We start from the raw sequence: 25,895 nt of genomic DNA, 5'->3' as shown, positions 1-25,895 counted from the left end.
CATTTATTAAGTAGGTGCCACATACTATACTAAGCACTTTCCAACATTTTATTTAATCTTTGCAACTATCTGAAATGACTACTATTATTTTCTCATTTTACAGATGAGGAAACTGATACTCAAGGAGATTAAATGTCTTGCCTCATATCACACTGTTCGTAAGTGGTAGAAGAGGGAGGGGAACCCAGACACCTAGACTACAGAGACCCAGTCCTCTCCCATTTATCACCCCCCCCACACACACACACACATACACACTCCACCCCACTCCTGTCATACCTCAACACCATTATTTCTTTCTCCAAGTGTCCTTTCCAGAACCGCATCTAAACCTCTTAAAATGATGGTAAATATCCAGATTCCAGAAGCTTCATCCCAGCCTACAAATCATGATCTCTAGAGTGGAATCTGGGGATCTGATTTTAAAGATTCTAACACAAACTCAAGTTTGGACTCATCGTCCTATGCTGATAGGTCAGGGGACCCAGAAGGGGTTGACTGAAAGAGGAATCTGAGAAGTGCTGGAGGTCAGGGGATAGATCTGATGTCTGAAGAGAGACACCCTAGGAGGTATCTCTAAGTGAAGAAGCAGTGTGGGGATGAAGCAGGTGTGGGGCTGAGGTTGCGCGCGAAGGCAGGGTCTCTTGAAAGAGGGGTCTGGGGTCGGAGGAGGAGTCTGAGATCAGACTGGATCTAGGAGTCCAAAGAGGGCTCTGGGGTCCAAGGCCAAGTTTGTGGTCCGAGTTTGAAATCAGAGACAAGATCGGGGGTCGAGGCCAGATCTGCATTCAGTGGAAGGATCTGGAGGTTGAGGAGAGAGTCTGGGGTCTGAGGCGGATTCTAGCTCAATCTGGAAGGAGGAAGCAGTTTGGCCCCCGGGCTGTATAAAGTGTCCCAAGCCACTAAGGTCGCGCTTGCAGCGCTCTTCTCCATCCCTCCCCCACAGCCTCCGCGCTTTCTCCAGGACCCGCCGCCCTTCAGGTTCTCGGTCCACACGGCACTCCGCCCACCTGCCGGTCCACTGCAGGCTGACAGCGCTACGGGTAGGAGTGTTCAAGCAGAGCCCGACGCCAGCGGGGGATGGGGTGAGGCGCCCCCTCCTGGCAGCCCAAGAGCTCAGGCCCCGCCCTCCACCCGCCCCCACCCCCGCCGCACCACTTCCGGCAGGCGCTGCGTTGCTGGGGGGCGCGGGCGAGGATGGCGGCGGAGAACGAGGCCAGTCAGGAGAGCGCCCTCGGCGCCTACTCGCCCGTGGACTACATGAGCATCACCAGCTTCCCGAGGCTGCCGGAGGACGAGCCGGCGCCCGCGGCCCCTCTGAGGGGCCGCAAGGACGAGGACGCCTTCCTGGGAGACCCCGATACCGGTGAGGCCCGCTGGCCCCGTCCCTGCCCCCCTGGGACGTCCCCGGTCCTCCTTCATCTACGCGGAGCATCACCTCCAGCTTCCATCTCCCTAATTCATTCCCTTCCACCTGGACCTCTCCCTCCTCCCTTGTCTCCGTTCGTTATCTAGTGGGGATGGAGATGCATTTCTGCCTTGGAGGCTTAGGATGCGACAAGGGTGAATGATGCCAGGAACTGCAGCAGCCGGGTTTGGGGTTGCCTCTCGGGAAGAACCAACTAATACGGAAGGAAGGTTGGAGGGGAGATGCTAAGGAACAGCTGTGATCACCTAGAAGAGGCCGTCCCTTAGTCACAAAGAACAGGGTAGGAGAAACCAAATCAGACTGCAGCAGGATGGGTAAGGCTAGGTCTTGAGAAGAACTTCCCCACAGGCAAGGGTTGTGGGAAGGAGAGACCTTAGCTGAGAATCTCTTCACATCCCGGGAGAGTTAAGGAAAACATGATTTACATCTCTCTGTAAGCGGTGGATATTGGGAGACAGGCGGACGGACTGCATGACCTCTCAGAGTCCTTGGGGACCAGAGTGCCTTCGTTGCCCTGTGGATTACCTCACCCCTCCCGGAGCCATGGATCAGGCCAGGATGTTAGTAAGGTACCCTGCCCCCTACGAAGCAGGCTCTAGGATTTTGCTGTGTTCTCAGCCTTTGAAGGGACTGCAAAGGGTGGGATTAGGGAGGGGGGCACAGGGCTTGGGGCAGACCTAAGGGCCAAGAGCTCTCTGAGCATTTCTTCCCTAGGGCTCTCCCTCCTATCCATGTGCCCCAGCTCTATCCTCTTCTCCATTTTTCATGCTCCATCCCCCATCCCTCTTTCCCTCAACGTCACTTCCTGACATCAGAGCATCCCTGTGCTTCACTCTTCCTCCCGGTGCCTGCACTTGAGCCTTCTCCCTTACCAGCCTGGCAGATCCTGCTTCTCTGACCCAGCCTTCTCTAGCCTGGCCCTTCTGTAGCTATTCCCAGCCTGACAGCCCCAAACTCTTTCCCCCTTCACAATTTTCCAGTCATCTGGCCCTTACTAGCAGCCCTTGCCAGCCTAACTAGACTGTAGCCTCCCTGGAGGGAAGAGTAGGGAAGGCCGGGGGCGCTTATGGGCATCAGATATCCAAGCGGCAGGTCAAAACTTCTTTTCCAGAGAGAATAACCCTGGAATAGGGAAAGTAGTGGAAAGATGTGTCCTGGTGGATAACAGCCTGAAACCAGGACCTTTTTCCAGGGGTCAGGAATGCTACTTCTTGTTCCAGCACTGCCTTGACTCACTGTATGACAGTGGGCACATCTACCCTGACCTGGGCCTCAGGTTCCTCTTCCAGCTCTACTGGGAATGCCTCTCTCCTAACCTAGAGATTGGAAGCCCCTGACATGTTTTCTCCTGGCTCCCTATAAATGTCCTAGCAATTATCAAGTCTGTGATTATTTGAGCAATCATGTGGTTATTCCATGTCTCTAAGCCCTATGAAGACAGGATTGTGACTGTTTTTTCTCCATCCTTTCTCCAATGTCCAGCACAGTGCTAAGTGCTCAATAAAAATTGTTGAATAAATAAAGGAATGAGAGAGATCTCAAGATGAAAGAATAGCAGGGGAGGGAGTTCTCAAGCCTCAGGGAGTACCTTGGAGAATTATGACAGGTCCTGCTCTCATCTTTACAAAAATCCAGCAGAGACCCCTGTCGCCTGAGTTTCTGGGAATCTGCACCTTATGCCACGGTTGTGCATTAATGTTCCAAGGACCCTTACCATCATATCTATGTAGTCATTTCAAAGCTATGTCCCAGACCACTACTTCTAAGCCCCAAGGTTCCTTTAACCAGCTGGACTAGCCTGTTGACTGACATGATCTCCTATGTTCTCAGTCTGGAGGTTTTACTTACTAATGCTGCCCCATCCTCTTACCCAGTACCTTGGTTGTGCCCAGCTAGCCTCCAGCCCGCCACTCCCCAGAACCAAATGCCAGCTCTCCCACAGCAGACCCTCTGGAAAATGGTGACCACTTTTAAGTTGGGGAGATTCTTAACTCTCTTCTGAGCTCCAAGGCCATGAGTTCCTCTCTGTTGCAGGCATCGGCCTCTAGATGTCCTACAAGTGCCTCACCTTCAGGATGTACTATGCTGAATTCATCTCATCCCAGACCTGCCCTTCCCCCAGTGTCATTCTCAGTTAGTAACACTGCCGTTCATCCAATCTTCAAGGTAGAAGCCCAGGAGCTATCCATGACTTCCTTCCTTCCTCTTACTTCCCAAAGTGATCAGATGCTCTCTGTCCTCCTAAGTATCTTGCAGTCCATCTCATCATCCCTGCCATCACCACTGGAGACTAAGCCCCAATCCTCTCTTACCTATATTACCCATAGGCTTCTAGCTACTCCCTGCCCCCTCCCTGCCCCCTGCCCCACCAACCCCAATCTATCTGCCACCCTGAACTTCTGGTCATGTTATTCCTTGGTTCAAAAAAGTCTTTGATGATTCTGCCCTTAAAGGAATAAGCAAGCCAGAAATGACCTCAGTTTCCAACCAAGATCTCTCTCTTTATCTCTAGAATTGCCAAGTCAACTCTGTTCAGGATTCTTCTGTCATAAACTCCGTTAAAACTCAGTTAAACCTAATCTTAAAAGAGAATTTTATTGCGTAGCATAACTGAAAAATTCAGGGATGTGGGGCCTGAGGCATAGCTAGGTCAAGGTACCTAAAAAGGAATTGGCTTTTGTCTTTTGCTTTGCCTTCCTTTTTATGGTCTTCATCTTCAGACCTCTCATTCTGTAGCAGCAAGATGCGCCCAGTAGCAGCAGGTTTACACCTTACCATTTTAATAATCTAAACAGAAAGAAAGCGTTTCTCTTTCCCAATAGTTGCAGCAATAGAACTAAGTTTGAGTCTCACAGACCTGGTGCTGATCACATATCTGTCGCTGAACCAGTGACTGTAGAGAGGTGCCTGTTATGGGCTAGGCCTAGGTCATATACTCACTCTGGACAGGAATGATTGAATAAGAAATGAGAGAGAGGAGATGGTGTTTTAAAATGGAAAGTTGATTGAAAATGGCATCTAATCAAATAAAAATCAGATGCATACTAGGCCAGTTGCTTCCAGACAACTCCTATTGGTGTCCCACAAATTTAGAATTACCAAAATTAAACTCATTGTCTTTCTCCCAAAAGACTTGTTTCTTCTGATTCCAAACTCACCTTTTCCCAGTGTCCTGCTATTGCTTTTACACATCAGTAAAATCAATGGTATTATTGCACTAGTGCTTACACAGTAGAGTACTCAGTAAATATTTTTGTTGAATAAATGAATAACTTAATGATTGACTGATGGGATAAAAAGTCTTGAATAGGCTCAACTCTGATGGAGTCATATCACTTCCCCTCTTGGTCCCTCATAGCTGATTAGAGAAAACAGATTTAAGGACAAGTACCTGGAATTATCAGCTAGAATTAGCTTGTAAGGTTGGTTATTGAATGTGGAAATGACTCCTGATACTTTGTGGAGCAATGGAAGACAGGTTTTGAGTTACTTTTGCTTCTGCCATTTATTCATTTTATAACATTAAATGGGCAAGATCGCCTTTTCCAGCCTTAAATTTCCTCATCTGTAAAATGGAGAGAATAGGCCTATTTCAACAAGTTACAGGAGTGCTTCAATGATGGGAATGTATGGAAAGTGCTTGGAATATAGTCACCATCAATAAATGTAAGTTCAAAGCCATTTTCTGCACTTCTTTTGAAACCTCTAGGGACCAAGGAGAATTCTTTGACTGCAGTATGTATTTAACATGTTTGTTGAATGAATTCCAGTTTTTTTATAGACTGTGTGGTGCTGAGGGGTAGAGGCAAGCATGATGAGCTAAGGGAGGCTTCCAGAAGACAAGTTTCTTTTTTTAAATAAAAATTTTAAAATAAATTACATGTTTATGGTCCAAAGGAAAAAAAGAGAGAAAGGGAAAGAATACAATGAGGAAAAGTAGAAGTCTTCTTCTCCATTCCTATCTGTGTGCAATTTTTCCTCTTTATTTAAAAATATGTGTGTTAATTTAGGAATGCCTGGCTGGCTCAGTCTGTGTAGAGTACAACTTTTGATCTCAGGGTTGTGAGTTTGAGGGCCATGTTGGGTGTAGAGATTACTTAAAAAAAATAAAATAAAAGTTTATATATGCATTGATTTGGAAAAAAAGAAAAGAAAGAAATATGTACTAAAAATTTCAAAGAAAAAATTATCCTACCCCATCTCATTCCCACCGTCAGTATCTTTCCCCAAAAGTAACCACTGTAAATATTTTCTAAAAGTTCTCTATATATGTATGTGGCTTCTTATTTACACAAAAGAGGGGAGTGTGGATTATAGAGGGCCTTGAATGCCAGGTCAAGGAGCTTGGGTATTTATCATGTTGGTATTGATGAACCATGATAGTATTTCAGTCAGGAAAATCTGTCAGTTTTCAGCATCATCCCACAGACTTTTGAAAGGGGTTTTACTCCTAGTGTATAGTAGCAAGTGCTTAAAAAATATTTATTGAATGAATGGACTTTTTAAAACACATTGTACATACACAGCAAGGGTATTAAGGTCAAGGTGCCAGGCGATTTCTTTACTTTTCACAAATACATAGGACCTTTAGAGAACTGGTTTCAAAGCTAGGATTAAATCCAAGCTTCTCGGGGTGCCTGGGTGGCTCAATGGGTTAAAGCCTCTGCCTTCCGCTCAGGTCATGATCCCAGAGTCCTGGGATCGAGCCCCGCATCAGGCTCTCTGCTCAGCAGGGAACCTGCTTCCTCCTCTCTCTCTGCCTACTTGTGATCTCTGTCAAATAAATAAATAAAATCTTAAAAAAAAAAAAATCCAAGCTTCTCACGAGGCCCATAGGGCCCTGTGCACTTGGGCTAACCTCCACCATACTATTCTTTCCCCTTGTTCACTACACCAGAGCCACCCAGGCCTCGGTTTTGTTTTGTTTTTTCCTATTGCACCAAGCTTATTCCTACCTTAGGGCCCTTTGCACCTACTGCTCCTTCTTTCTGGAACACTCTACACACTCACTTCTTGGTCTACATATGGCTAGCTCCTCATCCCTTAGTTCTCAGCTTAAAAGTCACCTCCACTGAGAAGCCTTGCCAAATCCCCGCTAAGCAGCCCCCGACACACACCCACTATTTTCTATCGTTCCATCCTTTTTCTTCATAGCACTTGCTGCAAGTTGTAATGATATACTCCTTTGTTTACGTGTTTCTTTTCTTCTACTGGTCTGTGAACCTCATGAGGGCAGAAACTGTCTATTCCTTTTCCCTAGGAGCTAGCATAGAGACAGACCCACAGCAGGCCCTCCATATTTGTTGAGTGAGTGAATGGACAAGCCAAGCAAGATTGGAAGCCAGGGTCTGGCCATTCAGTTTATGTAGCTACTTCCTTGCCACAGCAGGCTGGGCCCCAGCACGAGCAGGATCTGGTTTCTAGGGAGGGCCCCAACCCCCTCCATTCCAGGAAGTGTTTGTCCTAGGTCCTGAGTGGGTCTCAGGTCTCAGAAAGTTTGGCATAGGGGCCAGGCATCCAGCCCCCTGCCTCGCAGCTGAGGGCTCCTGTCTCTACTCAGCCGGGACTGCCCCCGACCTGTTCTGGGGTGCGTTGGGGAAACACCAAAGGGCAAGCAGTATTGTCTAGTGAGGTTTGCTTAACCGGGGCAGGGAGAGGGGGGAAGCCAAACAGCGCGGGGTGGGGGTGGGGTGTTGGTCCAGGTAAGGTGCCCAAACCCACCTGGTTGCTGCCGGCAGACCCGGACTCCTTCCTGAAGTCAGCAAGGCTGCAGCGGCTGCCATCCACGTCGTCGGAGATGGGCAGCCAGGACGGGTCCCCACTGCGGGAGACGCGCAAGGACCCTTTCTCCGCGGCAGCGGCCGAGTGCTCCTGCCGCCAGGATGGACTTACAGTCATTGTCACAGCCTGCCTCACTTTTGCCACGGGAGTCACTGTGGCGCTGGTCATGCAGATTTACTTCGGAGACCCTCAGGTAAGGGGGTTGGGGCTGGCGGACAGGAGAAGGAAACTGGAGAAGAGGGAGGGGGAAAGCTCTTGAGACTTGTGGGAATTGGAATTGCTTGGATTGCAGACTGGCTGAGTGGGGGAGGGAACCAGCAAATGTTAAGGAGAGAGGGCAGTGGGACAGAGAGGAAGGTCCCAAAGGGAGGAGCTCAGGGTATGAATGGGACAGAGCAAGGAAGGGATCTGATCATGTAAGAGGCACTGGAGGGGATCTAGGAAGAGTTGTAAGGGACAAGAAGGCGGGACTCCCACCCCCAACACCAGTGGAGGTTCTGGGGCTGGTGGAGGTGCCTTAAGGAGGCAGAGGTCTCCTACTGCCCCCACCTCGTCCACTTTCCCTTCCCAGATCTTTCACCAGGGTGCCGTGGTCACTGATGCCGCCCATTGCACATCGCTGGGCATCGAGGTGCTCAGTAAACAGGGATCTTCTGTGGATGCCGCTGTGGCAGCAGCCTTGTGTTTGGGGATCGTGGCTCCACACAGTTCTGGCCTAGGCGGGTAAGGTGCTCCCAGCTGTGGAGGTTGGAGTCCCCCAGGCCTAATTCTGTGTCCTGGTCTGTAGGTCTCATGTGGGGGTCTTCAAGTTTGACCAGAGGGGCAGCTGGGCCCTAACTCCTTGCATTTTGTCTTTCTACACCCAATTTTACCCTTACATGGAGTCAGAGGAGGTGTTTTAACAAGCTTGTTGTTTATTTGTTTTTTCCTTAACTCGGTGAAGGCTTTTATAAAACATAAAGTAAGGTGCACAGGTGGGGGTATACTGTCACTAATTAAGGCAGGAATACTTTAACTTTTAGGGTTTACAAATCCTTAAAACAAATCCTGTGAGCATGATGAAAGCTATGGACCCTCCATCCTCCAAAAATACACCACAGACTGAGAACTCTTAAAACAGATTACAAACCGGCCACACATAGACCATACCTACCACATAGATTAGTTTGGTTTCCACACTTACAATTATTAAAAATTTGTTTACTATTGTTAAAAAGTTGAGAATTTTCATAAAAATCCAGATTTTCAATATCTCTGGAACCATCTGAAGACCTGGTAACACTGGGCCCACATTCCCACATGGCTGCAATTATCTGGAGCTGAATAGCATGACGGGACTTGTGCTGTCCAATTGGCCATAGTTCCTACCACTCCCTATTGTTTATCTGTCCTGCCTTCCCTATTATGTTACTTGGCCGCAGGCCAACCATCTCAGATGCAGCTCCCATCTTAGATGGAAACAAGCCACAGAAAAGGGACAAGCTGACAAAGTCCATATCTTGGCTCCTGCAAGACCAGCCCTGCAGGACCCACCAAAGAAGGTCCCCTTTTGGTTGGATACAGTCCATCCTTACATAATTCAGTCCTGGGAGAGGGAGCCGGGGCATATGGTGGAGGCAGGTGCAGGAAGCTGGCCAGGGTCCAGCTGTGGTCTAGGGTGGGGGCAGGAGGTAGAACATCTTGCTCTTCCAGTCTCCGGGTTTTCCCTAATCAGGGATTAAAGTCTCCAGTAACAGGCCAGAAGAGGTCCATGGTCTCTGGGCCCCCAACCCCTTTGATTTCATTCCCTACCCTCATATAGTGGCTACGTCTCCAAATCCCTGCTAGAAGGGGCTCAGACATCTTACTCCTGTGACAAACAGCCTACAGCCATCACCACTGGGGATGAAAGAGAGGCAGGTTAATTGTTTAGAGGGGTAGTACCTTATCAACTTCTCCTTCTGTGTCTCTCCCAGTGGGGGCGTGATGCTGGTCCACGACATCAGAAGAAATGAGAGCCACCTAATTGATTTCCGGGAGTCTGCACCAGGGGCCCTCAGGGAAGAGGCCCTGCAGAGATCCTGGGAAACCAAGGTGGGGACCCTGGTGAGAAGAGAGAGTCCAGGGGGGTCTCCCTTCACTGCCCTTCTGCTAACCCAAACATAACTTTGCTGAGTAATTATTATGGAAGTGAGGAAAAGAGTGAAGCAAGACACTCTTAAAGCTATGAAGGAGATAGGCAGTCCCCCAGATAAAATAATGAACCAAAAGATCTGTATGGTTGATAATGGGCAATACAGTAGCATCTTACTTCCCTGGCAACCCGGCCTATCAGGATGCCTGAGCAGCCTGAGAGTTTGCAAAGTTCCTGCACTATAACACACATTTCATTCGAAGCCTGATGACCATAACTTTCCCCACACACAGCATATTGGAAGATTAAGGAGGAACTGCAAAAGGCAAACCCACTATCCAGAAGAAATAGAATAACTTGGAAAAATAGATATTTGGTACAGTGGCAAAAGCCAAACACATGCCTGAGTTATCACAGCTGAGTAATGGTGATGTGATCATGGAAAGGTTAAATGAAAGTCCCTTGTCTATTATTTTAAAAGGTAGGAGTAGATAAAATCCAATGTAGACAAGTTTCCATCTAAATTGGTCACATCTTGGCTCTTAAAAGGATTTGCTTAATTTATAAATCACTCAACTATGATAGATAAAGGAAGCCTTTCTGCATTTGCTGATAGTAAGTCAGGGAAATGGGAGGGATGCCTGCTTGGGGAGAGCTTGTCCCTCCTCTGGGATACTTGGCCTGTGTCTTTCCCCTGTGCCAGCCCCCATCCCTGGCTTGGGGCTCTGCGGAGTTCAGCCCAGCCCCCCCCTTCCAGTGACCTGGTCTCCTCTCTCCCTCGCCTGCCCGCCTCGCCCAGCCTGGGCTCTTGGTGGGGGTCCCCGGAATGGTGAAGGGGCTACATGAAGCTCACCAGCTCTATGGCAGGTAAAGATCCTCCCCCTGGGGACCAGGGGCCTCTGCCTGCATCTCTCCTTGGGTGGCCTTTTCCTACTATCCTGGATTCTTTCCTTCCCAACTCCCCCTCCTCATATCCCCTTCCCTTGCCAGGACTCTCCTTCCCAGGAACCCCCTTTCCCCCAGGACCCCTCCTCCTCCCCCCAGGATCTCCTCCACCCCTGCTCTCCGGCCCCCCCAGGCTGCCATGGTCCCAAGTCCTGGCTTTCGCAGCAGCTGTGGCCCAAGATGGCTTCAACGTGACCCAGGATCTAGGTCAGTGGGGCCTGGGGGTGGGGGAAAGGCATGAGGTTGATGGGAAGGGGAATGGAAACCTCTAAGATTTGGGGCCCAAGCTAGAAAGCACCTCTCTTCCATTTGCTCCTTTAGCTCTCTCCCTACCCATCCTACCTCATAGGGATGCAGCCTCAAATGAGGGGATATGAGAAGGGCCCATATACACCCCCCATCTCCCCCATAACATGCTCCGGGGGGTGCTGGGGTGCTGGAGCTCTTAGGGCCAGCCACTCAGCCCCCTACCCAGCTTCCCGTCCTTGCTTACAGCCCGTGCCCTGGCTGAACAGCCTCCGCCCAATGCATCTGAGCGTTTCCGTGAGACATTCCTGCCATTGGGCCACCCGCCACTACCGGGCTCACTGCTGCGTCGGCCTGACCTGGCCGCAGTGCTGGATGTGCTGGGCACCTCCGGCCCCGCCGCCTTCTACGCAGGAGGCAATCTCACACTGGAGATGGTGGCCGAGGTGAGCACTTGGGGAGCCCCCCTGCCCTGAAGGACCCCACTGCAGGGACATCTTCTTCCCTTTCCTTCCGTCTCTGTCTTTCTTTCTGCATAAATGTACTGATGATTCCATATACTTAAGATTCTCTAATGGACAAAACTAACTTCTGGTGGCAGGAATCAGATCAGTGGTTGTTTGGGGTGGGAGCAGTTGACAGGATGCAGCACAAAGGACCCCAGGGATGAAGAGCTGTTCTATCTTGACTGAGAGAGGTGTCCTTGGGTCCCCCAGGGCTGGTGCCAACCTGTGCAGAGCCTTGAGCTATCCCTCCCAGGCGTGGCAGAGACCCAGGATCAGCCTCAGCTTTCCCAAGCCCACAATCCCACCCTGCTCTTGGGTTCTCTAGGGACTGAGGGAAACCTTCCTTCACTGGTCACTATCAGGACTGGAGATATTGACACAAGGGCTTACCAAACAACCCCAAAGACTCTTAACCTGAGGTAGTAATGGGTTCTGAAAACTGTTGTCAGTAATTCAAAACTCCAAATAGGAAATTATTTTCAAGGTAAGGATACACAAACCAACTCTGTGATTCTCTCATCTGTACCATTGGAGTGATTATATGTTTCTCTGCCATATGGTTGTGGGAATTGAGTTGGTCCATCATTCATTCTTCATTCACAGAGTGCTGTTCTATGTCAGAATCTATGCTGAGTCCTAGAGGTATGGCTATGTGATAAATGCCCATCTCAAATGGACTTAACTGAGAAGTCTAGCAGAGTACTGGCCGTAGGTCCGCTGGGTCCAGAGCTCCATCCACATTGCCAAGCTGTGGTCTGTCTCTCTATCTTCCTGCCACATCTCTACTTTCTTCTGTTTGGATTCACTCTCTATCAGATCCTCTCCACACCTGCTCCCCACCAGCTATCCTTCCAGCAAACCATCCCAGAGAAAGAACATATCTCATTCCAATAGTTACAGCAAAAGCCTCCAGGTTATGTCTCATCAGCCTGTTATAGGTCTCGTGACTATTCCCAAACTTCCCAATAGGTGTCATGACTATTCCCAAATCACTGGCATGGAAAAGGAATGTTCTGATTAGCCACACCTGGATCTTCTGGAGAAGGGGGAGAAGGAGACTCAAACAAAGACTATCTAAGCTTTAAAGGAAAACAAACAAAAACAACCCAAAGTTGAACACACACGAGCCAAGAAATTCAGTGTACGAGCCAAGAAATTCAGTGTATAGTTCACTGTGGGTAGATTAGAAGTCAGGGGTTTCAAGTACTAAAAAATTTAAAAAAGAGAGAGAAAGAGAGAAGATTCCTAGTGGTTATGCTAATTTAGAAATGAAAATTACCATGCTGGAAATGATGAGCCCATCGATTTGTACAAAATTGGTTCATTGGTCAGTAGAGTGCTTAGTTATATCCAATGAGAGTCATTCCTATCTGGATCGTCCAGGGTTCATGGTTTGGGAGTGGATTTAGTTAATTGTAATGAAGTGAAGAATCCAGTTTTGATATCTTATAAACAAATTCTGCTGTAAGTAGAAAATGTTCCTTTTTCTTTTTCAAGTAATCTCTATGCCCAATGTGGGCCTCGAACTCAGGACCGCAAGATCAAGAGTTGCATGCTCTTCCAACTGACCCAGCCAGGCATCCCAGAAAATGTTCCTTTTACGTAGGCAGAGAAGGTAGTATGTTCAAGGTCATGGAGTCATGTGTTCAGAAACTGTAGGTCACTCCAGGTGGCTGTACAGAGCTCACCAGGGAATAGCAGGACATGAAGTGGGAGAGGTGGTGGGGGCCAGATCACAAAGGGCCTTGGATGCCAAACTAAGGAGGTCATTCAAAGAATGTCTGATACATAGCAGGTGCTCAGTGTTTGTGCTTTTTCCCCTTCCTTTTTCCCGGGGTACCCAGGGCTAGTTGGGTCCCTAAAGGTCATGATGGAAATTGCAGAAAGCACAAAAGTTATAAACATCAAGTCTGTCTTTGATTCAAACATATACCATAGGCCAAGCCCACATGCCCACAGTTTTGGTGTGTGGCTCACAACTGTGGTGGGTCATTCTCGCCCCTGCAGGCCCAGCACGCAGGGGGTGTCATAACTGAGGACGACTTCAGCAACTACAGTGCTCTCGTGGAGAATCCCGTGTGTGGCGTGTACAGAGGTGACCTCTCTCTCAGCTCTCAGGGTCTCTGCTCAGGAGAAGCCTCCCAGTCCATGGCCACCTCCTTTTGGCCTAGAGACTCCTCCCCATTGTTCAGGAGAGAAACTGAGGCAGTGAGCTTGCCTGGGCAGCCAACTGTTGAAACAAGCCAGAGCCAGCCCACCTTCTACAGTATTTGTGGTGTCAGTTACCCCAAGTATTTAGGATATGGGGTGGGAGGTCTAGTCAAAGGCTCAGGCTTGCGAGTTGGGGTTCTGGTCATAGGTTTTCTTGATTTGGGCTCTGTATTGCCTCAGCCCCACTCTCAATGCCCTGTACTTCTTTTTTTTTTTTTAAGATTTTATTTATTTATTTGACAGACAGAGATCACAAGTAGGCAGAGAGGCAGGCAGAGAGAGAGAAGCAGGCTTCCTGCGGAGCAGAGAGCCCGATGCGGGGCTCGATCCCAGGACCCTGAGATCATGACCCGAGCCAAAGGCAGCAGCCCAAACCACTGAGCCACCCAGGCGCCCCTGCCCTGTACTTCTTAAGAAGAATTCATGAGTCCATCTAGCTTCGTATTGAACAAACTTTTCAAGACAATTATAGACCTGTCCCCTCATTGTTTCAAAAGGAAACTGAGGCCAAAGGATAGAATGGAACTTAACCTAGCAATCTCAAACCAGCAAGGAGCCCAGAAAGCTAAACTTTTGACATGGGTGAAGTCCATGTTTGCTGAACCCAAAGTGGTGGGTTCCTGGGTCCCTCAGAAGGTTCCCAGGTTCTCAGATTCTCTCCTTCCTAGGAGGTCTGGATCACTTCAAGCCCCAAAATAGTTCCCCTTTGAGTTCAAGTTTCCAGGACTCAACTTCTAGCCTGATTATTCCACCAGAGGTGATGGTATATGGAACAGAGGACGAGCGTAGCTTTGGAGCCAGGAAGACCTGGGTTTGAGTACCAGCTATCCCATTCACCTTGAATAAGTCACTTTTCACTCTGAGCCATGGTTCCCTCCTGAAAATGGAGATAATAGCAGTGCCTACCTCTCAGGGCCCCCATGAAGATTTGAGGAGATGATGTTGAAAGCTGCCCTGATCAGAGTGGATACTGAATGCTTATTTGATTTTACGTTTCTCCTCCCAAGCCTGGGTTCTCTTGGCAATGCCAGTACCTTGAGTGCTCTGGGTTCCCTTTGTCTCCTGTAAACTTGGACCAACTGCGTCTCTGTGCCTCACTTTCCTCACCTATAAAATGAGGATGATAACAATACCCATTGTGAGGATTAAATGAGTTAATCAGTTAACGTTATGCATCAGGTATTATCATTATTACTTCAATGTCCAAACATCAAATAATAGGAGCCTCAAATAGGAAGAGGAGGTTGTCACCCCCAAGAAGTTTTGGGGATCATGGGACCATAAGAGGCCCTGAATAGAATTCTGGCTTGTGGGGGGAGCTAAAAGGAGACACATGATAGGCCAGGAATCTAGACATCTGGACACCTGTCCCTGTTCTGGCTACAGTGTGACTCTGGGCAGACTACAGTCCTCTTGGACCTTAGTTTCCTTGTGCAGAAGAGGAAACTGAAGGCCGGTGTTCTAGGTTGGAGTCCTGGCCCTGCCCTTGACTTGCTGAGAGAACTTGTGTGGGTCCCTTTGCTTCTCCGTGCTTTGCCTCTCAAGGCAGATTCCTTGTCTGATGAGGGGCCAATGCAGTAGTCTCAGTCTGTGTGATGGTGGAATGTGGAGTTGCTTTGACCCCTCCCCTGCCATCTAGTCATTTCTTTTTTTTTTCCTCCAGGCCACCTGGTTCTCAGTCCCCCACCCCCGCATACAGGTCCTGCCCTCATCAGTGCTCTCAACATCCTTGAAGGCTTCAATCTCACCACGCTGGTGTCCCGGGAACAGGCTCTTCACTGGGTGGCAGAGGCAAGGCCGACCCCTCCACCCTGCCCTGGGTCTTGGTATACTGGGAGTGGGGGGATGGGCTACTGCCATGGAACAGAACTAACCTCCAAGTTTTCTCACATGAGGATCATTAATGTGGGTGCTGGGAGGAGCCTGGCAGCCTCTTCCACACTCCCGTTACATTTTCAGACCCTGAAGATCGCTTTAGCCCTGGCCAGCAGACTGGGAGATCCTGTCTACGATTCTACCATCACTGAGAGCATGGATGACATGCTCAGGTGGGTCCCAGGGCAGGACTCTCAGCGTGGCAGAGGTGGTGGTGGGTGTGAGGAAGGGATCAGATGAAAAGCAGCTGGTACAGCAATAAGACCTGGAGTCCCAAGTCAATTTCAGCTCAATTACACTTCAGTGTGACACTGGTTGCCTCTCACAGCACTTACCTCAGTTTGCCTGTTTGTCTGATGAGTTAGTATGCATCACTTGGCTCTTAAAACTTTCTGACTCTAGGGCGCCTGGGTGGCTCAGTGGGTTGAGCCACTGCCTTCGGCTCGGGTCATGATCTCGGGGTCCTGGGGTCGAGTCCCGCATCGGGCTCTCTGCTCGGCGGGGAGCCTGCTTCCTCCTCTCTCTCTCTCTCTCTGCCTGCCTCTCTGCCTGCTTGTGATCTCTCTCTGTCAAATAAATAAATAAAATCTTTAAAAAAAAAAAAAAAAGAAGAAGAAAAAAACTTTCTGACTCTAGCAGGGCACATATCTGGGCCCACCTGTGCCCCCTTTTAAGTGGAAAAAGAAAACTTAAGAACAATGAAAAGTCTCCAAGCAAATACCTGAGGTGATGAGGATTTTTACCATAATGTCTCCACATTAGCAGCATAACACTATAGTAAGATTATGGGCTGTGGTCAGACTGACTCAATTCAGATCCCAGCTTCACGATCCACTAGCTAAGCAGCACTGGGCAAGTCACCTTACCGAGGTTGTGGTAAGGACAAAATAAGGTCATACGTGCAAAACACGTTGTGTGGCACATAATAAATATTCAACAAATGGTATTAGTAATTGGCAATATGGGTGGGTAAGAATGGTTGCTATTTGATTGCTACTCTGATTGACTGAAAGGCTAGCTAAGGGCAAAATCAGAACCCCAAAATATAGTTAGCATAAATTTGTAGTATTACTCAAACAACTCTATGAATAAGTTGAAAACAATGAAACTAAAATGAATAGGTTATAATTAAAAGGCAAAAAAAGCAACAACCAAAAATAGTAAGCAGTTCAGGGTCACAAGGATAAGGGCTAAAAGCAAAGCCTCTGTCCCCCCACCCAATCCACTTGAAACAAAGCCCTCTGTACCACTTCTGCGTGGCCTCCACAAAATTTGTGGTTGAAAACGGAATGAAAGTCTTCAGTAATCCTTGGTAACCTGTCACTCTAATGTTCTAGAATCACCAAACTAATAGTCATTAAGTAAGAAACCCTCAGCCCAAATTTAAAAGATCTGGAGAATTTCATGTTGTTTTCAGCCTAGCTCTAACATACACACATGTGCGCGCGCACACACACACACACCCCTATATTAAATTTACCCAAGTAATTCTTCGAATAGTTATTAAGGGTTGACTGTATGTCAAGTCTTCCTGTGCCTTGAAAAAGAATTCTAATAGTAGATAAAATCCCTGTATACAAACCCTCCTCTGACTAAACTCTTTTTTTTTTAAGATTTATTTATTCGACACAGAGAGAGAGAGAGAGAGAGAGAGATCACAAGTAGGCAGAGAGGCAGGGAAGCAGGCTCCCTGCTGAGCAGAGAACCCTATGCGGGGCTTGATCCCAGGTCCCTGAGACCATGACCTGAGCTGAAGGCAGAGGCTTAACCTGCTGAGCCACCCAGGTGCCCCTGACTGAACTCTTCATGAGCACCTGGGTGGCTCAGTTGTTAAGCCACTGCCTTCAGCTTAGGTCATGGTCTCAGGGTCCTGGGATTGAGCCCCACATCAGGCTCTCTGTTCAGCAGGGAGTCTGCTTCCTCCTCTCACTCTGCCTGCCACTCTGTCTACTTGTGCACTTTCTATTTCTCTGTCAAATAAATAAATAAATAAAATCTTTAAAAAAAACTAGTTCGAAACTACAAACATTAGATTAAATAAATTGTTTGTTCATTCAAAACAAATATTATCTGAGCATCCACTATGCCCCAGGTACTTTCAGAGAGAAGATTAAGTGAGTAAATAAAGTCAAGTAACTAAAAGACTCTTGATTTAAGCACTAAATAAAAGTTGGCTCTAAAAGTGAATCTGGATAACACCTAAACGAACCCAGTCAGTTCAACAATGATTTCCTGGATGTTTCCCATGTGCTCAGAATGAGAGATTTTGCTCTCACAGACCTAATAGTTCCGGGCCAGGGTGTGGGGGAGGGAGACGTTAATCAAATAATTGCACAAACAGACATCATAGTGTGGTAGGGGAGGTGTAATAAGAGCCTGCTGTGTATTAATCTCCTACCCCTTGTCTTTTCAGCAAGGTAGAAGCCGCCTACCTCCGGGGCCACATCAATGACTCCCAGGCGGCCCCTGCCCCACTTCTGCCCGTCTACGAGTTGGATGGGGCTCCCACAGCTGCTCAGGTGTTGATCATGGGCCCTGACGACTTCATTGTGGCCATGGTCAGGTATGCCAGCTCAGACACAGAACCCGGCACTGGAGATCATCTGGACCAGGAAGAGTTGGGAGCCAGATAGGAATGAGGGTGACCTCAGGGCTTACCTGGCTCCAATCTCTATCCCCAGCTCCCTGAACCGCCCTTTTGGCAGTGGCCTCATCACCCCCTCGGGGATCCTGCTCAACAGCCAGATGCTAGACTTCTCGTGGCCCAACAGGACTGCTAACCACTCTGCACCCAGCCTGGTAGGGCCTTGCATCCCTCCTCCCCTGGGGACCTTGAAGCTAGGTAGGAAGTATAGCAGTATGGCTGCTCCTCCCTCCCTACTTCCTCTAGGAACTTCTAGTATAAAGAAAAGTAGCCTAAACAAAGTGTCTGCTTCACCTGCAGCCCAAGTCTGGGGCTTGGGCCTGAAGAAACCCCATCCCATTCTGTCCCTGTCTCACTGTGTGACCTGGGGAAAGTTTGCCCCCCCCCCTTGGCCTCAGTTCCTTCATCTGTACAATAAGGATATTAGCCCTCATCTGATGCTTTGGCACTTTTCAGTGCAGTGGTCTACGATTTTGTGATGGTGAGCTGATTGACCTCAGCCCTCTTGTTAGTCAAGGGAGGAAGGAGATAGGAATTCTGGTCTAGTTGGAGGCCAATACTCTTACTCTCAGGGCATGCTGGAGCCCTGCCAGGACAATGAGAGATAGGGATGACCAGGGTGGAGATTATCCTCTTCTTCCCTTTAGCCATTTGTCTTGGCTTGGTACCCTCCCCTCGCACCCATGGTAGCCCCATAACAACTCAGTGGGTCCACATCCACCCCAGCTATCCAGGGACCCTGCCTGTTTCATAGACAGCAAACTGTGGCCTGGGAAGGGACCAGTCTCCCATGAAAAGCTGCCCCACCTGTTATCTCCCTGTGGTCTCCGTGCTCTGACAACAGGAGAATTCGGTGCAGCCAGGGAAACGACCACTGTCTTTCCTGCTGCCCACCGTGGTCCGGCCAGCGGAGGGGCTCTGTGGGACCTACCTCGCCCTGGGGGCCAATGGAGCTGCCCGGGGCCTCAGCGGACTGACCCAGGTGAGGTTTCCTCCATGGTAGGCACTTTGTGGCCAGTAGCCAAGCTGTGCCCTAAACTGTAGGTGCCCTCCTGTCTCTGGCTTGGTCTCATCCCTAGCTCAACAAACATAGGCGGAGGCTGCTGTGACAGGCCCATCCTGGGTACTGGGGGCATAGGCTGTGCTGAGCTTTTTAGCCAAAATGGAACCCTGAAGCTCCCTGTCTTCTAGATTGGATGGGCAATCACGGGTCAGTGGAACTGAGAGGCCAGATTTAGCACCTGGGCTCCCTAGGTCTGTCAACCTCAAGTCCCATGATGCCTCTGCTCAGTATCTAAAGAGACAAGCAGCCCTCTTTAGAGTCTGATTTTGAAAGGAAGTGTCTACTCTCCAGAATGTCTCACAACAGTTACACGAATGTTTTGAGCAACTGATTTATGTGCCAGGCACTTACGTTGGCAGGTGGTGAGTTAAGTAACCTGAGCTTTGGAATCAGACAGTCCTGGGCCCCAACCCAAGTGCTGCCAATTTCCAAGTGCATGATGGTGCATTCGCTTAACCTCTCTGAACCTCAGTCTCCTCATCTGTAAAATGGATGCAGTAACAACAGCTAACCTTTATGGAGTTCTACTAAGCACCAGGCATGGTGTTACATGTGCTTGCTCTTTTAGCCTTCCCAACATTGGGAGAAACCCTTATTCCCATTTTGTATATGAGGAAACTAAAGCCCAAAGAGGTTAAAAAGTTAGGTCCAGTTGCGTAAGAATGGGCAGAGAGTTTGTTTTGAGAGCATACCCACACTCCTAACCTCTAAGCTAAAAGTACCCATGCTGTGCCCTAGGACTACTCCAGCTATTATCCCTGTCCTGGCCAGGGAGAAGGGAGGAGAGAATGACTGTCTTGAGGCTGTTCAGATAATACTCCTAGAATAAGGGTTCCAAAGAGTAAGAAGTCTGGCCCAGGGGTGAGATCTGGGGAATCCTGAATCCCCATCCCTGGGGCAGCCCTGACTTCTACCCCTTGGCTGCCCACAGGTTTTACTGAATGTTCTGACCTTGAACCGGAACCTGAGTGACAGCCTGGCCCATGGCCGTCTGCATCCAGACCTGCAGTCCAACCTCCTGCAGGTGGACAGTGAGTGCAGAGCAGAGATCCCCATGGGATGGGCAAAAAGCCGGGTAGAGAAAGGGGCTCCTCCCAAGGGTGTCCATGCCTCCACCAGCACAACTGCTGCCAGTGAATCTTTGGGCTCTTCCAGCTAACTCCTTTGGGACAGTGAAAGATCTGGGGACTAGAACCAGATCTGTCATTTACTGGTTGTGTGGTCTTGGGAAATTCATGTCTCCACTCTGAGCCTCAGTTTTCTCATTTGTAAAATGAGATACGGTTTTCATTCTGCAAACCTTTCATTCATCAGTTTGTATGGAATACCTACACTGTGTGCCAGGCATTATCTTAGGTGCTGAGGATATGGCATTTACAGATAGAGAGGAAAATAAATAATCAAAGCAATATAAGAAAGTAAAATAAGTGCTCTGCAGGCTGACATAGAGACTGACTCAGTGACTAGGGAAGTCTTCTCTTTGGTGACATTTAAGCTGAGATCTGAAGAGTAGGAGGGTACCCACCGTGCAAAGAACTGGGGCAGGTTTTGTAGGCGAAGGGAACAGATGCAAAGAATTCAGGGCAGAAATGGGCTTGGCATGTTTTAGGAGTAAAAAGTAGACCATGGTGAGTGAGAGTGAGATGAGGCCAGAGAGGCAGGTTGGGGCCAGATCATGGACCTTGTAGATTACAGTGAGAAAATAGACTTTCCTCTAAGAAAGGTGCCTAATTTTAGACACAACTTAATTTTGTAAATGGGAAAGTATGTACAGCTTTGAGGAATTTTTATTACAACAGACGATGTATTATGCAAGTTCAAAAGGGATAGAACATTGAATGAGACATGGTTCTTGCCTAGTTGGTATTATCATCTGCATTTTACAAAGAAACGGATACGCACAGAGGTTAAAAATCAGTCAGTGAGTGGCAGAATTGAGATTAGAGCATATACCTAGCTGATACCAAAGACTCAGTTTTTTACCACTTGTCTCCTAGACTAAAGTACATTAGAAGTCACAGACCTAAATCCTCAGCAATCACACCCTGTGGTGTGGCTGGTAACACCCTGGCATGATGATAATGAGGCTATCCCAACTAATAACTTCTGATCTCTCCTGAATGTGGGGCTCTATGATGCTAAGTTACCTGGGCCAGGGTAGGGGGATGGTTGGATTTGGTTCATCCTAGCCTCCCTTAAGGAGCTCACAGTCTAAAACAGGAACATGAGGAGCAGAGGCTTAGCAAAGGGAAAGTTCATCCATTAAGGGCTATGGGCTGGGTCTTGAAGTATGATTAGGTATTTGGCTTGTCTAGAACCCAGAACATTCTGGACAAATTGTCAAAAGCCAGAAAGAATGACTCAGCAGCCAGGACGCCTGCTGGCTCCTAGAGACCATGTTTCTTTCTTTTTTTTTTTTTTTTCAAAGATTTTATTTATTTATTTGACAGAGAGAGAGATCACAAATAGGCAGAGAGACAGACAGAGAGAGAGATGAGGAGAAGCAGGCTCTTTGCTGAGCAGAGAGCCCTATGCAGGACTCGATCCCAGGCCTCTGGGATCACGACCCGAGCCGAAGGTAGAGGCTCAACCCACTGAGCCACCCAGGCGCCCGAGACCATGTGTCTTAAACTTAAGAATTTATCCAGCACCTTCATGAATTTTGCCACATTTACATACCATCTGAGCCATTATTTACATATGTACCTCTATAAATGGACTTCTTTTTCAGTGTAAGTGTATTTTATTTATTTTTTATTTTTTTTAAGATTTTATTCATTTATTTGACAAACAGAGATCACAACCAGGCAAAGGGGCAGGCAGATAGAGGGGGGTGAAGCAGGCTCCCCACTGAGCAGAGAGCCCGATGCGGGGCTCAATCCCAGGACCCTGGGATCATGACCTGAGCCAAAGGCAGAGGCTTTAACCCACTGAGCCACCCAGGTGCCCCATAAGTGTATTTTAAAGGTAAATCCAGGGGCGCCTGGGTGGCTCAATGGGTTAAGCTGCTGCCTTCGGCTCAGGTCATGATCTCAGGGTCCTGGGATTGAGTCCCGCATCGGGCTCTCTGCTCAGCAGGGAGCCTGCTTCTTTCTCTCTCTCTCTCTCTCTCTCTCTCTGCCTGCCTCTGTCTACTTGTGATCGCTCTCTGTCCAACAAATAAATAAATAAATCTTTAAAAAATAAATAAATCCAATATCATAATCACACATGGAAAAGTAGCATAATTTGCCACAAATAAAAGATAAGTAACTACGACAAGGCAACTGTTTGTAGATCTTCCGTGAATATGGTGCCCACAGAAGGCTCTGAGCCCTGCTCTCTCTATTGAAGAAGGAGGTTAGAAATGTTAGGGTTCAGACTAAAACTTAAGTCTTTGCCATCATCTAAAGGATTGAAAATGAACTGTAAAGGAAAAACATGTTTGACTTGGTGATTCACGGCTATTCAGTGTTATATCTTTACCTTATCCTATCTGCAGAAGTAAGAAGGCCAGATCTTTATTGAGGAGCAGTAAGAGGTAAGGTTACAGGGCTTATCCTGGAGGTTCTTGGTAAGAAGCATGGGCTTACTGGAGATGGGATAGACCTGAAATGTTTTATTTAGGGGAAATGGATTGAAGGGGGGAGAATTTAAGTTGGGGAAACAGAGGCAACTAAGATAAAGGGCCAAGCAAGAAAAAAGCGAGGGCCTGAACTTACGTTAAGAGGGTGGGGATTTCTTCATTTATCCATGTAAAGGCAATGAGGATCGATGCCAACAAGACAACATCCTTGCCTTCAAAACGCTTATAATCTAATGGAGAGGGACATAGTAAATAAATTAATAAGTAAACAAGTAGCAATAAGTATGTGGAAAGAAAACAAAGCAAGGTGAGGATGACAGGGCTGCCATTTTAGATAGCGGTCAGGGAAGTCCTCCTCCAAGATTGGAATGAAGTAAGGAAGCCGGTTTTGTGACTATCTAGGAGGAGAGCATTCCAAATAGAATTTGTGCAAAGCCCTGAGGCAGGAGCATATTTGGCCTACCTGAGGTGCAGCAAGGAGGCTAAAGCAGAGTTAAGGGAGAGAATGGAAGGAAGTGAGGAGAGGAGTTTAGGGAAGTCGTGAGCTCCCAGATGATGTTGTGCCTTAGACGCCTTGGTAAGGACTTTGGATTTTCTTCTAAGAGTCATCAAAGATGTTGGAAGTTTTTGAGAAGGGGAAGTGAGTGGTCTGACTAATGGCTTAAGAGGATCCCTTTGGCTCTGTGTCACTAGGCTATAAGGAAGCAGGACTGGAACCAGAAAGACCAGTCAGTGGGCTATGCAGTAATGGCTGCATTTTGGCTATCCTGGCAAGTAATGATGGCGGTTTGGCCTAGGCATGTGGCGATGAAGAGCCCATAGCCCTTTCTTTCAATATTAAGAATGAAAATATATTATTGATCACATACTATATGAAGCATTCTGATCTCTGTGCTTTCTGTATTTTATCTCTTTAAATCCCTACAACAACTTCATGTGGTAGGCTCTCATATAATCCCCATTTTATGCATGAGGAGGCTGAGGCTCAGAGAGGTAAAGCAGTTTGCCCAAGATCATACAGTGGACATCCAGGACCAAGACTCAGGTCTGACCGTGGGACTCCTGAGTCAGTGCTCTGAACACTGAATGTATATATGTTGGGGGGATGGTTTTCAGGTGAGTTCACAGAGGAAGAGATTGAGTTCCTGGAAGCCAGGGGTCACCATGTGGAGAAAGTAGATGTCTTATCCTGGGTCCATGGCAGCCGGAGAACCAACAACTTCATCATTGGTGTGAAGGACCCTCGGAGCCCAGACGCAGCTGGAGCCACCATCCTGTAGAGCAGCGGGGTGGGGCGGGGGTCTCTGTTCCCCCGCTTTGCATGTTCCTAGAGTCCCTCCTTCTCCCAGGTTTGGCCTCAGGGGGACCCCAGGGATGCCCTAGATCATGGGCCAGAGGGGATACTTAACAAACCCTATCCCAGAGTAACTGGAAAATTCTCTAACCAGAAGCCTGTGGTGGTGGTGATGGTGGTGGTGGTGGTGGTGAATGTCCATGTCCACAACCAGGCAGACAGTTCCTTGAGGAGTCAGGCTATCTGTCTGTCTCCTTTCCCTCAGCCATGCTGGCCCTGAGCTTAGGGATGTGCTTGCAAACCCTTCTCAAGGGTCCTCACAACCCCAACATCTCCAGTCTGGCCTGACCTGGACCTTGTCTTCCAGCTCCCTTCTCCTGTCCCCAGCCTCATTTCTTAAATGACTAGGATTTTTTTAATGGACCATCCTGGGGAGGGGGTGCTCCTCTCTTCCTCCCACCAAGTTGAAGTGGGGCCTTGCATCTGAGGGGGGGCAGGTTGTGGGTACGGGTGGGGGTGGGGACCAGCTCAGGGGCTTCCATTTGCAAAGGGGAATTAAAGAAAGATTATTGCTTAACCACGGCTCTGGATTGATTTGTTTGGCTGTGTTGGGAGTGGGAACAAGTGAGGTGGTGCAAAAGCAGCCAAAGCCATTTGTTTATTATTTGTTTCTTAAACTGGATATTTTGGGTATTTCCTTCATGTTTTGATTAAGATATGAAGCTTTCTGATTTGAAAACTTACTACGGGGGTGTTGGCTGTCTCAGTCGGTACAGCCTGCAACTCTTGATCTTGGGGTCATGAGTTCAAGCCCCACATTGGGCTTGAAGCCTATTAAAAATAGGTAAATAAAAACATAAATTTTTTTAAAAGTGAAAAAAAAATAAACATTTAAATCAAAGTTACAGTATTTAGAAACAGTTTGGTACTGGCATGAAGCTGAACATACCGTTGGAATAGAATTGAGAGTCCAGAAATAAACGTAGATATGTATGATCAATTGAATTTTGATAATGGTGCTAAGATCATTCAATGGAGAACGAACAGTCTTTTCAACAGATAGTGCTGGTACAATTGAATATCCACATAAAAAAGAACAAAGTTTGACTTTTACCCCATATCACATACAAATAGTAACACACAATGGATCAAAGACCTAAATATAAGACCTAAACATAAGAACTATACAAGTCTTTAGAAAGACTTGTTTTCTAAGACAAGTCTTAGAAACATAGGAGGAAATCCTCATGACTTGGATTTAGCATTGGTTCTTAGATATGATACCAAAAACATAAGCAACAGAAGAAAAAATAGATAAATTGAAATGCATCAAAACTAAACACTTTTGAGCATTAAAGGGCACTATCAAGAGGGTGAAAAGACAACCCCCCAAATGAAAGAAATATTTGCAACCATGTATGGGATAAGGGTCTAGTACCCAGACCCTTATCAGGGGTGTGCTTATTAATCACACTTCAGTTCAACAACCCAGTTAAAAGTTGGGCAAAGAATTTGACTACACATTTCTCTAAAGATATTCAAATGACCAATAAGTCCATGATAAGATGCTCAATATCATAAGTCAAGAGGGAATTCAGATCAAAACTACAATGAAATAAATACCACCTCACACTCACTATGTTGGCTATAATAATATTATTTTAAAAATAATTTTTAAAGGAAATAAGTGTTGGTGAGGATTTGGAGAAATTGGAACCCTTATAAATTGCTAGTGGGAATATAAGGGTGCAGGTGCTGTGGAAAACAGTTTGGCATTTAATGATTAGAATTATCATATGACCCAGCAATTCCACTTCAAGTTATATACACCCAAAGAATTGAAAACAGGTGTTCAAAACAAAACTTGCACATGAATGTTCCTAGCAGCACTATGCACAAAAGGCAAAAGGTGAAAACAACCCAAATGTCCATCAGTGGATGAATGGATAAGCAAAACATGGTATATTCATACAATGGAATATTATGTAGCCATAAAAAAGTAATGAAGTACCGATACACGGTACAACAGGAGTGAACCTTGAAAACATTATGCTAAGTGAAAGAAGCCAGACACAAAATGTCACATACTGTATGATTCCATTTATACATGAAATATCCAGAACATGCGAATTGATAGAGACAGAAGGCAAAATAGTGGTTTTTAGGGACTGGGGAATGGGGGATTGGGAGGAAGGCGATCTCTAAAAGGTACAGGTTTTCTTC

The 25,895-nt window shown here is 47.5% G+C and overlaps 1 protein-coding gene across 4 annotated transcripts; it reads left to right on the top strand.

The window, feature by feature from the left end:
- Nucleotides 1–1,019: 1,019 nt before the first annotated feature.
- GGT7 (gamma-glutamyltransferase 7) lies at nt 1,020–24,249 on the top strand. Of its 4 annotated transcripts, none has more exons than XM_082746159.1 (15): nt 1,020–1,366; nt 7,168–7,403; nt 7,782–7,933; nt 9,166–9,283; nt 10,123–10,190; nt 10,402–10,475; nt 10,764–10,960; nt 13,028–13,115; nt 14,895–15,022; nt 15,191–15,279; nt 17,520–17,669; nt 17,788–17,905; nt 18,595–18,732; nt 19,745–19,837; nt 23,495–24,249. In XM_082746159.1, exons 1-15 carry the CDS (start codon nt 1,198–1,200, stop codon nt 23,555–23,557), a joined length of 1,881 nt encoding a protein of 626 aa, XP_082602285.1. In that variant the 5' UTR covers nt 1,020–1,197; the 3' UTR covers nt 23,558–24,249. The 4 variants fall into 4 exon arrangements, with proteins under 4 accessions (XP_082602285.1, XP_082602282.1, XP_082602283.1 ...); XM_082746156.1 differs by having other exon boundaries at nt 19,745–19,844; XM_082746157.1 differs by lacking the exon at nt 1,020–1,366 and adding an exon at nt 6,858–7,016 and having other exon boundaries at nt 19,745–19,844.
- The last annotated feature ends 1,646 nt before the right edge of the window (nt 24,250–25,895 follow it).

This window comes from Mustela nivalis, assembly GCF_964662115.1.
Source record: "Mustela nivalis genome assembly, chromosome: 8".
NCBI classification, from domain to species: domain Eukaryota; kingdom Metazoa; phylum Chordata; class Mammalia; order Carnivora; family Mustelidae; genus Mustela; species Mustela nivalis.
Note: the sequence above shows the minus strand (reverse complement) of the source record. Positions and strands in the feature narration are given on the sequence as shown.

Bases quoted from the DNA above. Each gene is read 5' to 3' on its own strand.
- GGT7 (XM_082746156.1), top strand. From the start codon at position 1,198: ATGGCGGCGGAGAACGAGGCCAGTCAGGAGAGCGCCCTCGGCGCCTAC. The intron at 15,280-17,519 runs GTGGGTCCCAGG...TTGTCTTTTCAG, and splicing joins AGCATGGATGACATGCTCAG to CAAGGTAGAAGCCGCCTACC. The intron at 17,670-17,787 runs GTATGCCAGCTC...CTCTATCCCCAG, and splicing joins TTCATTGTGGCCATGGTCAG to CTCCCTGAACCGCCCTTTTG.